Below are 15,005 nucleotides of genomic sequence, written 5' to 3' on the forward strand. Positions count from 1 at the left end.
CTAAGAGCAGCATCGCAGCAGGGACCTCAGCTGAGGGATGGTAGCACAGGCTCATTCTTCTGCCTCAGTTGTCAGTGCTAAGTGGGGTGAGTACCTTCACAGGTCTTCTTCAAACTCCCCTTAGTCTTTGGTGACTGGATGCAGTTCTTTACAGATAGGAACTAACTCAAGTAAGCAGTTTGTGTCAAAGCCAGCACTCACCTCAGACTGCCTTTGAACTGTTTTCACTGTTCTTGATTGGACTGTTTGGGCATGCAGAAAGAATGAAAATAACATATTACTTGCTTTGCTGTGTAACTAATGGATATTTGATGTTTCCAAGTCTTGTGCATTTGAAATGGATGTATTAGTAAAATCCAGGGGAGGTGATAGCAATAGTGTGAACAAAGAAATGGAGAACAAAATGGAAAGACTGAGCTGCTGCAGAAAGGAGAAGGGCTTGAAAAATGGCAGCCTCATTCTGACTGAGCAGTGAGTGCCCTGTCCAGGTTTAGAAAGGCTGGCAAGTTTGTGAGGTTCGTTTGGGTTTTTTTCACATTTGTCTTGGGGTTTTTTATGAAGTAGTAAGTCTTCTCACAGTTCTCAGAAGCATGTTACATATGGAATTGCTTTTTTTCTTACTCATGGCTTATCTGTTATCTTGCCCTGCTCCAACTCTGGGTTTGCCAGTTCTCCTAGATCCAGTGGGAGCAGTGCTGTGCTGGTTAAACTGGGTTTTATCAGCTTGTGCCATTTCCAGAGCCAGGGTGTTGTTTGCTCTGCACACCAAGCTGCAGCAGGGAGGGACAAGGACTCAGAGCCATGGAAATCATGGAAATCAGCCCCCTGAGCCAGGGAGCTGGGGCTGTGCTGCTGCCACAGGGCTGGACCTGCACAGTGCTGCCAGGCCAGGCACAGCGAATGAGCAGGGTCAGCTGCTCTCGGTCATTGCAGGTAGAAATCAGGCTGCCTATTTCAATTGCCGTGTAAATGACACCTTTATTGGATTCCTGTTGCACCTTCTTCTGAACAGGAGCTACTTAGAGCTTCTTGCTGTGGAAGTTTACTTGCAGAGATGAGTCTTCACTTGTTGATGAGATGTGTAGCCTGAAAAGCTCTTGCCAAAACTAAGACAGAATGAGAACATCAGAAATAAGGAAGAAAATCAGTATTCCTTGACCGTTTAGCAAGCAAAACATTCTGTTTTGTTTCAGAGATGGCTTTGTGTGTGTAAATTGTTGCTGGTTTTGTGTATATTTGGTCTGTGTTTAAAGAGCTGGAGAGAAATAATTTAATTCTGGGGTAGGGTTTAATCAATTTATAATGCAAAGGAGCAACATTTGGTACTGAATTGAGCAGAATTACAGCTGTTTGAATTAAATATGTCACAGTTAAGTTGCAACAGCACTTTCAGGAGAAATGAACCCTGAAAGAGAAATGAGCAGTAATGTGGCACATCCTGACCCTTGAAATTCAAGCACAAAATACAGAAGAAAAAATGCAGAGCTTTTTTGGCATTATGAGAAGAACTTGCTTTTTGAACCCAATTGCAAGTTCTGATGTTCTGAAGTTGGATAAAGTTTTCAGAGGTGTTGTTTGTGAGAGTAAACACTCCTACTGCTGTTCCTTGTGATACAGGACTGGATTAAAAGTTTGGAGTACTTTTTGTTGTAGTGACTGAGTTACTGTAACTGAAACAAATAGAGAGCAAAGTAGATTTTCAAAAATCCAACACCTCCATGTTGCAGGGATGTTTGTGTTCTGGTTCTGTTCTTTAATTAGTGGCTTGCATGCTTATGAGGGGGGTGGGTATGGAGCAAAACACTGGACACTCCCTCTGGAAAGGTAGAAAATGCAGCAGCAGGATGTTCTCTATGTATTTCCTGCTGCCTTCCTGCCTGTTTCCAGGCCCTGGGCTCTGCTGGGTTTCCTCCCTCATGCTATTTTGTCCTTTCCAAATGTTTGCTTGTCCTGGCACACTAAGTAGTGCTCTTTCAAGCAGAAATGCAGGTATGTCAATATTGTCATAGTGTTACTGTTTAATCTAGTTACCTTAGAGAGGACCTTGTAATTTCTGCAGTGCTACTATTCACCAAAATAATTAGCCTACACTAAACTGCAGTCCATTAAATTTGACCTGTGTGCTTAATACAGTAGCACAGGCACTGTAATCTCTAGCTGGGTGTTCATGAATTAGTGGTAATTGGCACACAGTTAAAACAAGCAAAAGGAGAGTGTAAGTATAAATGTTAGAGTATAAATACAGCTGAATGGACTACCTACATCTACTACAATCTTAATGAGCAACCAAGAGAGCCTATCTCACAAATGCTGCTTGTAATCCTTCCCTTGGAATTTATAACTTCAAGCTCTGTAATCTGTTTTGCCTCTTTTCCCCCCACCTCCTTCCACAGGAGCACAGGAAGTTCAGCCGTGACATATAAAGGCAGGAAATGTGTAATGAATGAGCCAGGCCAATTTCTTCTGTAGCTATTCTATATGAATATTAATGCTACTTTTGAATGTAAGTTTCTGCTTGGGGTATTACACAGCTATTGAAAGTGAAGTCTAATCTTTGGGGTTTTTTTTCTCCTTAGAGCACAACAATGGAAGAAACAGCTATATGGGAACAACACACGGTGACTCTTCACAGGGTGAGTTCATACAATTGCCTGTGTGTGCCTAACGCAGGATACTGGTAGTTTTTGAAAACAATGGGAAAAAGCCAGATGTCAGGAAGTAAAAGGAGAGGAAGCTGTCATATTCCCTTGTTTAAATTTAGAAGTGTTGTAAAAGCTCCATGTGATAGCTCTGTTTGTTTGTTGGTTTCAGAGATAAGCCTGCCTACGAATAAGCATGCTGGAAGCAAAGCTTTAGATTACATCTGTACCAACTGAAGGGAGGCAGAAATCTGTGTTCATTCATGGCAGTGCTGTAACTCTTTGTGAAAGTTCTCAAACTTTATTTGCAGAGACATAAAGCAATGTAGTGTGTATAAATAAATGTATTCAAAACTCTTATTTGCTGCCACTTTCTTAAACCAGCTGGCTGGAAGTTGTAGTTCTGGATGGTCAGAATGGGCACCCTGCACAAAGGAATGTGTGCTGGGAACCAGTGAATAGCAAAACTGCTTTTGCATTTACACTGACTCCTCTTGTTTGAGTTAGTCCTGAATGAAATGGAGGTCTGGTGCAGCTATCATGAAGCTGTACAAGAGATTAAGGAAGGAATTAATTGCATAGGAAAGGTCAGAGCAGGGTGGGATGCCACTTCTGGCAGCAAGTTAGTATTAAAGCAGCCACGGAATCATGCTCCAAATGCTGTATTCATCACAAAAAACCAGAGAGATGTGCAAGTGTTTCCTCAAGGGGGCAAGTTATATCATTTGCCTTCAGTTCATCATAGAATAAAGGTATTTTAAAATTGTGCCTTTGGTGGGATGAATGGACCTTGGACAAAAATGCGTGTAGGGCAGCTGGGCAGATAAAATGTTAATTCTGTCAGACCTGCTAGCTGTTGATACTAAAGGCTTTAGTGTTGTTGATTCGATGTAACTGTTTGGGCAGGTGCCCTTTTGTGAAGGGAACAGTTACACTCAGTGTGACCCAAAGGCTGACAAAGTATCCCATCTCTGGCTGTGGCCACATTGAAAGGAAAGTTTAAGTCAAAATGGAAATGTGTAGTGATGCTTATCTAGGATACTCTTTAAGCTTCCAGCAGTTTTTAGGTCAACAAGTTTTTGAGCAAGAAGTGTTATTTCTATATATAATTAATTGCCCCTTATGTTTTCATCTTGAAGCTGTGTAGTCATCCCTGTAATCTCTATAAACTTCATTTTTTTGCTCATATTACTGATTAAATCAGTAGTGCTTTATAGACTAAACCAAGCAAAAAATGCCATACTAATACAAGGTTGGCTCATAGGCTTGGTGATAACTCATTTTCTCTTGAAGGGGACATTTCCTGGTCAATTGGAGTAGTAATGTCAGTGACACCAGAAGTGAGACATTTAGTCCATGCACAAAGAAATAAGATGTTACCTTGAACAAAATTTTCAATAACTGGTGGGATCCAGAGGTCTCATTTTTGGTTACACTTGCAGTATAGTCAGAAGACCTTCAATAGCATTGATGTGAAAGAATGATTTGATTATAATTTTGGTTATGATCTTTTATGTGTCAAAATTCTGCCAACTCTTCTGGTATGACTGTGTTGTTACCTGACTAAGTAGCTCTTAATTAGGTGTTGAAAGCTGATGATATGTACTGTTAATCACTTCAATAGCATTAATTTAGTCAGTTAAAAACAAACAGTTATTTCCATCTGCCAGATAACAAAACCAAACCCCTTATGCTAATATTAAACAAAGATGTGCTGAAAATTGTCCTTAACACTGGGAAGAGGTTTACTGGTGAATTCCAAGACTACTATCAAAAGCCTCATTAGAAAGTCTTTTGGGAAGGAGGGGCTGGAATTTTTCACCATGATTTTTTATTGCTTTTCTTTACCACCCTTCCAGTTTACTGGAGTGACTGCTACTTAACTCTTAAGAGATTGAGCCAGTCTCAGATTCAGCTAAAATTTATTAGGTAGCTACAGTTTATCTTTTATTGAGAGGGCTTCTGGGTTTATATACTTAATTGAAAGTACTTGAAGGAGGAACCATGTAGTTTGTATATCCCATGGGGTTTTTCCTACTTGGAGCTAAGTTCTGTGAGTCTGTGGTAGATGTGTGTCCTTCCCCCAAAGCACAGACACCAGGTATGTACCTACCTTTAGCCCGTCCCACACTGCATTCCTGTGGGAAAGTAGAATAGTACCGCTCTCTTTTTTTTGTGGTTTTTTTCTACAACATCTGACAGGTGAAGTTCTGATACAAGGATTTATTTAACACAGTTTTACTTAAGGTACATGTTAGTATCTTGTATAATCTGTAGTGATCAACATCTTGCTATGTCCAGACATGTCTAGGAGCTGGGCTCAGCAGTTCTGATAGTCATTTGTCTCTCAAGATGATGATAGGCAGCAGGATAAAATGGAAAGTAGGTAGGCTGGTTTTTACTAGAACGTTTCTTATGTGACCACTTAAATTTTCAGAAGGATTTAGGATTTGATTTTTTGAATTGAGAGTGTTTGTGAAGACATTGATTTATTTTATTAGAAATTCTTTATCTGACTTGTAGGCCCTATTAACTGTCTGTGTATGAGAGTGCATTGTTTCAGGGCTTCTGGAAGACAACATCAAAGTATGAAATGTACTAATCTCCATACTGATTTGATTTGCAAATCTACCTTTAAAAGTAGTATGGCAAGCAGCAAGATAAGGTTTACAGTGAGTTTCTGCTACCCTTAGCCTGATGTCTGTATTCCTTACCATAAGTGGAGAATTCTAAAAACATTTTTGTTTATGGTGAAGGAAAGATAATATTTAAGTGAAGTTTGACATAAATGTCTTTGCTGTTATCTCTATTCTCCCTTTCCTTCCCCACCCAAATATGGTGCAAACTAAGTTCTGGTTTTTAAAGTAATGGAAAACTAAAAGTAGGAGTGTCATGAGAGGGGAAATATTACTGTTTTGGAAGGTTTTTTAGTAGCATATTTGTATAGGCTATTATATATTCTCTTTGACTTTAAAAAATAAAACTTAAAAAACCCTCAGCTCTGGTCACAAGTGGACATTTCAGATCCTCCTTCATGGCACCAAGTTTCACTTAATTCTTGCATCCCAGCCCTGATTTCTGGTTGATCTGTGTGGGATGTATTTTGAAAATAAGTCCATTCATCCTCTAATGAATGAAAATGGACAGTGAGGTGTCCCCTTCCCATGTCCCCTACACTTAGATCAACTTCCTTCTTGGCAAAGTATGGACTAACTGCTTCTGAACAGTGAATCTCCGAATCTGTGTTTTAGTTCTGTTCCTATTCACTGCTTACAGGCAAGTCTGGAACATCTTTTTATGACCTCTGATTTGGGAGGAAATCAGGAACAGGTTGGTTTTGGGCAGTAATTAATGTCCAAAAAGCTGAACATCATGTGTCTTGCAGCCAGATGCAGACTGCCATGTTGCCTCTGCTGTCACAGTAAGGTTATGAAACTCCTTGCTGAAGCTGGGTCATGTTTGTTAAAAAGTCAGAAAAAGAGAAGGTGAAGTCTGCCAGCACAAAGTGTGTGCTCTGTGAGATAGAGGGGTGAGATTGACCCAAATCTGATATTTTCTATCTAGTGACTGCATTTTGTGTAGTTGAAAATTGCAGAATAAATTCTTGAGTAAAATACAGCATTTTAATGGTAATATCCTCAAAATGTTTTCTGGGCAATGGTAAAAGAGCTGGATGGTTTGCAGATCAGTTATATTTAGAAAGCTTATTTCCCACCCTCGCTGCTTCCAGGCAGAAATGTAAGCATCATTGTTGTATCTTGAAATATCTAACAGGAATAACTTTTCAGAGGCATTGACCTTGCTGTAGTGGCAGGTCACCCTAGAGGGAAAAGATTGAAGCAAATTACTTTTGTTAAGATGCAGATGATTTGCAAGTGCTGACAAGGTTTTGATGTATTTAATGGTACAAGTGATCTTGGTATTATTCGTAGGAACTGAGCCTGCAGTCATACTCCTGTGTGCTGCAGTCCTGTCAGCTCCTGAGCTGCTGAGGTCGAGCTGGGTAAATACCAAAATGGGAAAACTCACAGAAAGTGTTGCAGGAAGTGATATAGGGCTTGAGTCAGAGTTGCAGCTCAGTGCAATAGTTTGTTGTGCTTACTGAAGATTGAGGTCTTGCTGATGACCTCCTAAGGTCCAGGCCATAAAAATGCAAATGAGAACTCTAATCTCTTGGAAGAGACTGGGTACTTACTCCAAAACTCTCTGCATTCTAAAAGGGTTTATTTTTAATCTATCTCCTGTTACTGGATTGCATAGCATTGATTGATTCATTGATCCTGCCTTCTTTCAAAAACTTGTATTGATCTCATGGGGTGTTTTTGTGTTTGGTATGGGAATGCAAATTGTGACCATTAGATACTGGAAAATAAAAGTATTTCTCTTGTTTTTATAGGCCCCTGGATTTGGATTTGGTATTGCAATATCTGGAGGAAGAGATAATCCTCACTTTCAGAGTGGTGAGACATCAATAGTTATTTCTGATGTGCTGAAAGGAGGCCCAGCAGAAGGACTGCTACAGTAAGTGCCAGACTGTACCTGGGTGCTGATTCAGGGGCATTCATCTTTGTCAGCAGTAGCTTAACCTCCCAATTGTTTTGGTCTCAAGTTGTCTGTCTGTAACTGTTGGAGTAGTAGGTTTGTAATGCAGGCAGTTTGCTTGGGGGCACCTATTCACCAATAATTTCTTTTTGGCATAAAGTATTTATAGTGTGTCTTGTGATGTTTTTCATTAGAGAAAATGACCGTGTTGCAATGGTTAATGGAGTTTCAATGGATAATGTGGAGCATGCGTTTGCTGTTCAGCAGCTGAGGAAAAGTGGGAAGAATGCCAAAATTGTAAGTGAATGTCTTGAAGATTTAAAGTTCCATAGTCATAGAGCAAAAGTGAAATAGTGTAATGTCTGCCATGAAATTCAGGCATGATGCAAGGTGCTGGAATAACACCTGTGTGATGTGTCAGGTTAAGTGATGATCGTGGTATGTTTTTCAAGTGGGTCACTCAAAATGTTTTTCAAATGTGAAGAATGATGGTTGCGTAGTGTGGCACAGGATAATTCAGACTCCTTTTCTTTATGGTAAAGTTCTCAGATTGCCAAATTGTGGCAAGTCAGCTTTGTTTAATATTTGTTTACTTTGTTGGATACACTTTTACTGAGTTTTTCAAAGGCTGGTGTATGCCAAAGGACAAGCTGTTCAGGCACTAACAGTTCTTTTTGTGCTCAGTAAACACTTTGCCAAAATAAAGTATAATTACTTTAATTCCTATAATTTTGTAGGCTTATTCTAAGTGGTTGGTTTTTGAACTTTTGCAAAACAGAAAAGGGTCATCACCAAAGGGTAGTAGTCCAGCTTTCTGTAGAAGTTTGGGGGTTATGTTACAAAAAAATAGAATAAAAAATGCACAGTGTTTAGAAGTTGCTTAATTAATGAAAACAGACTTCTAGCTCTTGTAGAAAAGCTTTTCTGCTGACACATTTTTAGTGCATTTATGTGCTTTAATGCAGTTGCAAAGAAAGTGTGATGTTTTGCATTTGTAGATTTGGCAGCAGTTCTTTAAAGCTTACAGAAAGCAATGTGTGGCAAGCTGTGCAGGGCTTTCAGTATCTTAAATATTTGGTGTGTGGATTTAGGTTAAAAGAAGATAATTAATGAAAACTTTATGGTAGAACTTGGTTTTGTTCTGCAATACATAGCAAATAAATCTCTGAACAAGGCTGGCTCATATTCTGGAACCAGCTGTCTGTGCTGTACAAACCAACTTTGAACTTCCAGAGCGACTGCTCCCCTTCCTCCATGTCTTGCATAAACATTTTTTTGGAAGACTGGGAGACTTCAAAGTTGAGGAGAATCATTGTCAATAGCATACTGAGTATGCACTAGATTACATGTTAGCAAGAAGGGTTTTTAGCAGTGCCAGTAACTGATTTTGTGGTTTTAAGCAGAGAGAGGGCGTTCAAATATGCAGCTCTGAAGACAGAATATGGTGTTGTGCTACAAAGGCTGTTGATTGTTACCCTTTTACCATTTGCGCAAAAGCATTAAAAAGAAGTAAAAGAACGGCAAAATCATGTTTCTAATAATCTGTATTAATTAGATATAATTTTATAATGAGAATGCAACAATTCAGGGCATTCACCAATACATCTGCATGTTGTGAATGCAGGGATTAGCTTGGTTTCTGACGTTAGTGCCACCATTAGCATTCCACAGCCAGAGGCTGATTGCTGCTGTTGGCTTGCAGACTATCCGAAGGATGAAGAAGATTCAGATCCCGGTGACTCGAGCAGAGCCTGACCCGGTGTCTGAGAACGAGGACGACAGCTACGACGAGGAGCTCCGCGACCCCCGCAGCAGCCGCGGCGGCCCCAGCGCCGGCAGGAGGCACGAGAAGAGCTGGGGCAGGGAGCGCAGCGCCAGCAGGGACAGGAGCTTGTCTCCCAGGTCAGACAGGAGGTCTGTCACCTCCAGCCAGCCTGCCAAGCCCACCAAAGTCACACTGGTGAAATCCAGGAAAAATGAAGGTAACTTGTGTGTGCATCTCTTGCTGAAACTTGTACTGCTTTCCTCAGTGTTGTGTGAGCTGAATGAACAGTGCTGTGACCAGTTTGTCCATTTTACCAGTAGCTGGCTGAAAACTTAAAAAGTGCTATTCTATTTCTGATTCTATTTTTCATATTCCAAAATCTGTGTGCTTAGTTAAGGGTAAAGTACTATATAATGTAAATAAATTCCAGCTGCAGCCAACATCTGGTAGTCAGCAGTTACATACCTACACTTTAGCTGAGTCTTTGGGTGTCCAAACAAGCTGGGTGTCTTGTTTGGAAGAAGAAAAATTGTAGGTAGCACCTCAGTTAAGCTGTTGAACTACATCTCTGATTATAGGCAGTGTTAGAAAAAGAGACTGATATAAAGGTAAAGCTGTGACATATCCTGTTACAGCCCATTGTGTGCCAGCTTCACTTTCCCCCTTGTGTTGCCTGTGTAAATGCTATACAAATCAGTGTTGTAAATCTCCAGATACCTCCCTCCTTTCTACTGTAACTTCATCACTTTCCTTTTTCTTTTATTATGTAGAATATGGTCTACGGTTGGCAAGTCACATATTTGTGAAAGAAATATCACAGGATAGCCTGGCAGCAAGAGATGGCAATATCCAGGAAGGAGATGTTGTACTGAAGGTACAGTGTATGGTGGTGATGGTTGTTCAAAGGCAAAACTCACTGATACAACTCTGCCTAGAATTGGCTATGCCAGTAACATGATTATAGTTAATAGAAGATGTGTCACTTTTCATTAAATTATTTCAAAGATCAAATTTAATATAATATGAATCAACTTCTCTAAGAAAACTAAAATTACTAAGCCTTTTTGGTGTTATTCCCAAAGTGTAATTGAGACAAAAAATGCCTACTGTAAATACATAATAAAGACTATTGGAAAAGTATTGAAGCTTTGCTTAGTTATAGGTAAAATGTTGTGGAACTGTGCTACTGTGCAGCACTTAAACTTGCCTTCAGGTTAATTTTTTTGTTTGGTTGTTTTTTTAGTGCAATAAATATGCCCAGGGGTTAATTTTTTGTGCCCCACCCCTGGCAGTGTCCAAGGCAAGTGGATGGGGCTTTAAGGATCCTGGTCTAGTGGGAGGTGTCCCTGCCCATGCCAAGGTGGTTGGAACTGGATGATCTTTGAGGTCCCTTCCAACTGAGGCTATTCTATAATTGTAATTCATATTAACAATTTTTATTTCAAGGTAGTGCTGTGGATATGTTGGTGCAGAAAAATGGACCATTCTTTGCTCTGAGTATAGCAGTGCTGCTTCAAAAAATATAACTAATCTTTTACAAGTGTTGTATTAGTGCTAGATGCTTTAACTTTGAAAGTTGAAAATAATTTTATATTATGCAATATTTTGTATGAGTCCAATGGTCTTCCATTGTATTGTAGTAATTTGATAAATATTTTAACTACTTCCAAATATCATCAGATAGAACACCTCTCTTTTTGCTGGTGATTCACTGGGATTTTTTTAGTAAGTTTATATCTGTTCTTTTTTCCTGCTCTCTTCCAGATAAACGGCACAGTGACGGAAAATATGTCCTTAGCAGATGCCAAAACATTAATAGAAAGGTCAAAAGGCAAATTGAAGATGGTTGTTCAGAGAGATGAACGAGCCACACTGTTGAATGTCCCTGATCTTTCTGACAGTATTCATTCTGCTAATGCTTCAGAAAGAGATGGTGAGTATAAAAACTTGATTTCTAAGGAGGAAAGAACTCCCTATGTTGTCAGGATCTGAAATAGCTAAGTGGGATGAGAGGGTGGGGAGGAGAAGAGTTAGGAGTAAGATTGTAATATGGGTAAATTTTTGTTTGAATGTGATTGAAATCCACTCCTTCAAAAATGGTGGAGAAAAAGTTACAGTCCCTGTTCTTGTGGCTGTTCTTTCAGGAATATTAAGTTTGGTTTTTGTGTAATAATAAGCATAGATTTAACATCTTCATAAAAATTCTCTGCAAAAGCTTATTCCCATTTAAGCAGGTCATGCCACCATTTAAATTACAATCATTTCATGAAAAAACAACTTTTATTTAACAGACATTTCAGAAATTCAGTCGCTGGCATCAGATCATTCCAACCGATCACATGACAGGCCCCGCCGCAGTCGTTCACGATCTCCTGACCAGAGGTCAGAGCCTTCAGACCATTCCAGACATTCTCCACAGCAGCCCAGCAACGGCAGGTGATGGCAGCATTGTATTGTTTTTAAATCAACTATTTAATGTAACATATAAGTTGTAGGAGTGCTTGGATTTATAAGGGGTAACAAATGTGAAGCAGAACTATGGAGGCAGTAATAGACATTCTTTGTCTCAAGAGATGCAGATTATATTGATCTGAATGTTTTAGACTTGAGGAGAAACTGAGCCTTTCTTTAGTGTTACATCTTTAAACATAGTCATAGAGCATGGTTGTATGAATGACAGTCTAAGTTTGATAGCAATATATGTTACTGAATAATGTGTAGCTGTATTTTGGTTTAGAAAGCACTTAGCTGCAAGTAGATTTGAGATGACCTGTAGCACAGTTGCTGTTGCATGTCCAGCCTGGGTAAACTTGCTGAAATCTTGCTTTGTTTAGGCATGGGGTTATCTTATGTTTCTGAATACATTTAGTTCCTGCAAAACAAGGTGTATTTCCCAACAGGTTTAGCTTTTGCACTCTATTTTTAATATTTGAACTTGGTAATGGAACATTGATTATAATTCTTTAGTACAAAAGTCTAATTTGATATGAATTCAGAGAGAAGTAATGTACTGTATGGTTTGGAGTTTTTTCTCTTGAAATATGAAACTTTAGTCCTGAATAACAAATCTGCCCAGTTTTGCATTTCCACAGTTTGGAAATAGACGTTCTAATTTAGTGAAATAGCATTTCAGTGTTGAATTTCAAATTCTATTAAATATTTGAATGAGAAAAGTTTCTTTTTTGACTGCTCGTAATAAGATGGAGCAGAAATTAGAATTGATCTGTACAAATTTCAAATTCAAAGCTTCTATCTGAATATTTTTAGATGCTGTTCAAAAACTCTGAAAAACCGAATTGCAGCTGGCCATTTCATTAAGGATATGCCTGATTGCTTATTAATAAAATTGGTTTGCCCAAGGGGAAAATAACATACCTTCAAGGCTTTTAGAGTCTTTTAAAGATCAATACAACAGCAAGAGAGATTGTACCTGCATGTACACCTGCTTGGGGTTATGGGTTACAGGCATTTTTGCTTCTCATATGTGTGCATTGTTCAGAGGGACCGCAAGGCATGAAAGCTTGTTTTCTAACAGGAACCACATTCATGGAAAACACTTAAAAGCAGGGTCCCAGAAGCAGGGCTTTGATTGTGAAGGTTGTGAGATCTCTGCCATATTTCCAACCTGTTTGTCTTGACATGCATTTCTAGTGCAGCCTGATAAAGCTTGAGGAGAGAAGAACCAAAAAAACAAACCTGTTAGAACTACGACTGCCTTAGCCTAGTGTTAGTGCTTTCCTGTCCTATTGCAGAGGCTTAGGTAGATGGTCACTTCCTCCCTGTAGACCAAACTGTGTAAGAATCAAACCTTCCCCGAGAGGGAACTTTGAAGTTATCTCAGCTCTGAATGCATCCGTTACATCTTCTGTACGAGCAAGAGCTGCTTTGGCATGGCTTGACTTCCTTTGCAACATGTCCCTTTCAAGATCAGAAAATCTGGGCCCTGAGCCATGTGAGGAAAAACATGTTGAGAGCAACTTCTCTTTGAAATGGTTGTTTGTGCAAATTTAAATCTACTGTGAGATCAAATTAGCTGTTAACTCCTTATTGTTTTTTGAATTTGCTGGAAAATTTGGAGGAAGAAAAAGGCTTGAGAAAGGCCTGAGGAAGAATTGTGCAAAAAGTCTTCCAAGTGAGCTTAAGGAGGATGTTAAAAATGTATTGAAGATAATGAGTCTTTATTTAGCCACTGTTCTGCCAAGCGTTTGTATGTTAATGAGGAGGGGAGTTCCAGGGGAATCCTCTTAGTCCTTGAGTACAGACTGACATTTCTTGGTTTGCACTAAAGTACAGAAATCTGCTAACAGATCTGCCTCAGTATTGCTTTGGGGTCTGGCAGGATCTTCAGTGTTGTCCACCTTCCAGTATTCCTCACTGGTATGTACAGCAGGCTGCTTGCAATGTTCCTGGGTATAGGGTTTCCAGAATAATTGCTGTTTGATCACTCTGTAAAGCATTAAATAGTGCTGTAGTTTTCTCTAGTCTAAAGAAAGTTCACAGATGTCTCTTGAACAATCTTTTAAAAACTCAAATTCTAAAACATTTTCTTTACTTACTCACAGAAAGAGCTAATTTTGCTTTCTATAATCTGTGAAGAGTTGTACTTATAAAGTTAGGATGAGCAAAAGAGGTGTCTGTAGCTAAGCTGGAGACTCCCTCAGGACTAGCAGCACACATCCTTTCTTAGCTGTCTGCTCTTACTGCTGCCACTGAGCAGCTGTTGAGCTGGGCAAGCTTTTGGTGTGACCCATCCCAAAGACTGGCATTTAAAGCCAGGTGCTGCCAAACTTCCCAGATGGTATCTCTGGGCTGCCCTTTACTAATTGAAAGAATTCCTGCTTGGGAACTCTGTCCCCTGTGCTGACTTCCTCACCTAGATACTGGAATAGCAAAAACATCCTTTGATACATTTCACACTTCAGCCTCAGCAAGAAGGATTTGGTGGCTTGAAGAAATCAGTGTAGAGATCATTGTTACTAGTGGAAGGATGAGACTGACTTCTGTAATACCCTTGTCAATTTATACGTAGGGTGAGAGCTTGGTTGTTCTGTCCATTTTCAAAACAAGCTGAAAAACTAGAATATAAGAAAAATCAGCCCTATTTTGAATGTTTTTTGGAAGATGCTACTTTGTTCTTATTCTTCTTATGTTAAAGAGTTTGAGATGTGCTAAAATCACATTTGGGAAGAGCCTGCAAGTTCATATTTTCCATAATTTCCTGTAGAGACAAACATTGTGTGTTGCAGATCATCTCTTCTACCGTAGTAGCACTAACATGTAGCTGAATGTATTTTGTAATTTTAACGTGTTTGTGGTAAGTACACTTTGAAAAGATGTCAGGGAGAGGAAGTGAGGTAAAGGGGCCCTGACACAGCACAGATGTTAAACAATAGTGTCACAGTGCACACAGGGAACAACACTTTTGTCTCTTGGGAAGTGCATCTGTCAGTTTATTACAAGTTTCCCTCACCTGGAACCAGTGGTGGCATCAAGTTGTTTCCTGTATCAGCTTGTAATGTGAAATATTCAGGGTTTACTGGAAAGTTTAAACAAAATCAAGGAAAAAAATCACCTCCCCTGCTTTTCTGATGTTTCATTTTGTTCTAGCAACTTTTTCCCTTTTGAAATTTCATGTATTAGGTAGACTAGACCTGACCATTTGCAGGCTTTTGAGTTGCAGTGTGTATTTGCCTGCACACATTGCAGCAGCCCAGGAGCCTGTGGCTTCAGATACTCACCTGACTATTTTGTGCTGTGCCCTCAGTGTCTGTATTTTAGTTACAGTTCTTGAGAGCTTCCACATTTGCATTCTCTTGATGTGTACAGGAATCAAAGCAGTATAAAATTACACTGGCTTTGGACTGTGTAGGGGAAATGTAAAATGAATTTTGTCTTTGTGTAGTAACTATGTATTTTTGCCTTATTTTTAAAGCAAATAAGCAGGTATTGTTACTTGAAAGTAATGCTCCTTTCAAGTGTTAGGAGATGCTTGGAAACAGGTAGAGAGGGCTCATGGGGAAATTTACTGTAGTGTCTGATTAACTAGTGCTCATTATCCA

The 15,005-nt window shown here is 39.4% G+C and overlaps 1 protein-coding gene across 12 annotated transcripts in view; it reads left to right on the forward strand.

Annotated features, from left to right (window-relative positions):
- The window catches only part of TJP1 (tight junction protein 1), a 156,666-nt gene that overhangs the window by 113,252 nt on the left and 28,409 nt on the right, over positions 1-15,005 (forward strand). For all 12 annotated transcript variants that reach the window (XM_074549466.1, XM_074549464.1, XM_074549463.1 and 9 more), the window contains 7 exons: positions 2,577-2,633; positions 7,036-7,160; positions 7,376-7,478; positions 8,884-9,163; positions 9,717-9,820; positions 10,711-10,879; positions 11,238-11,382. In XM_074549466.1, coding sequence (XP_074405567.1) covers positions 2,577-2,633; positions 7,036-7,160; positions 7,376-7,478; positions 8,884-9,163; positions 9,717-9,820; positions 10,711-10,879; positions 11,238-11,382 — 983 coding nt within the window. The remainder of the gene's footprint in view (positions 1-2,576; positions 2,634-7,035; positions 7,161-7,375; positions 7,479-8,883; positions 9,164-9,716; positions 9,821-10,710; positions 10,880-11,237; positions 11,383-15,005) is intronic.

The sequence above is a fragment of the Zonotrichia albicollis genome, chromosome 11 (genome assembly GCF_047830755.1).
Source record: "Zonotrichia albicollis isolate bZonAlb1 chromosome 11, bZonAlb1.hap1, whole genome shotgun sequence".
Taxonomy (NCBI): domain Eukaryota; kingdom Metazoa; phylum Chordata; class Aves; order Passeriformes; family Passerellidae; genus Zonotrichia; species Zonotrichia albicollis.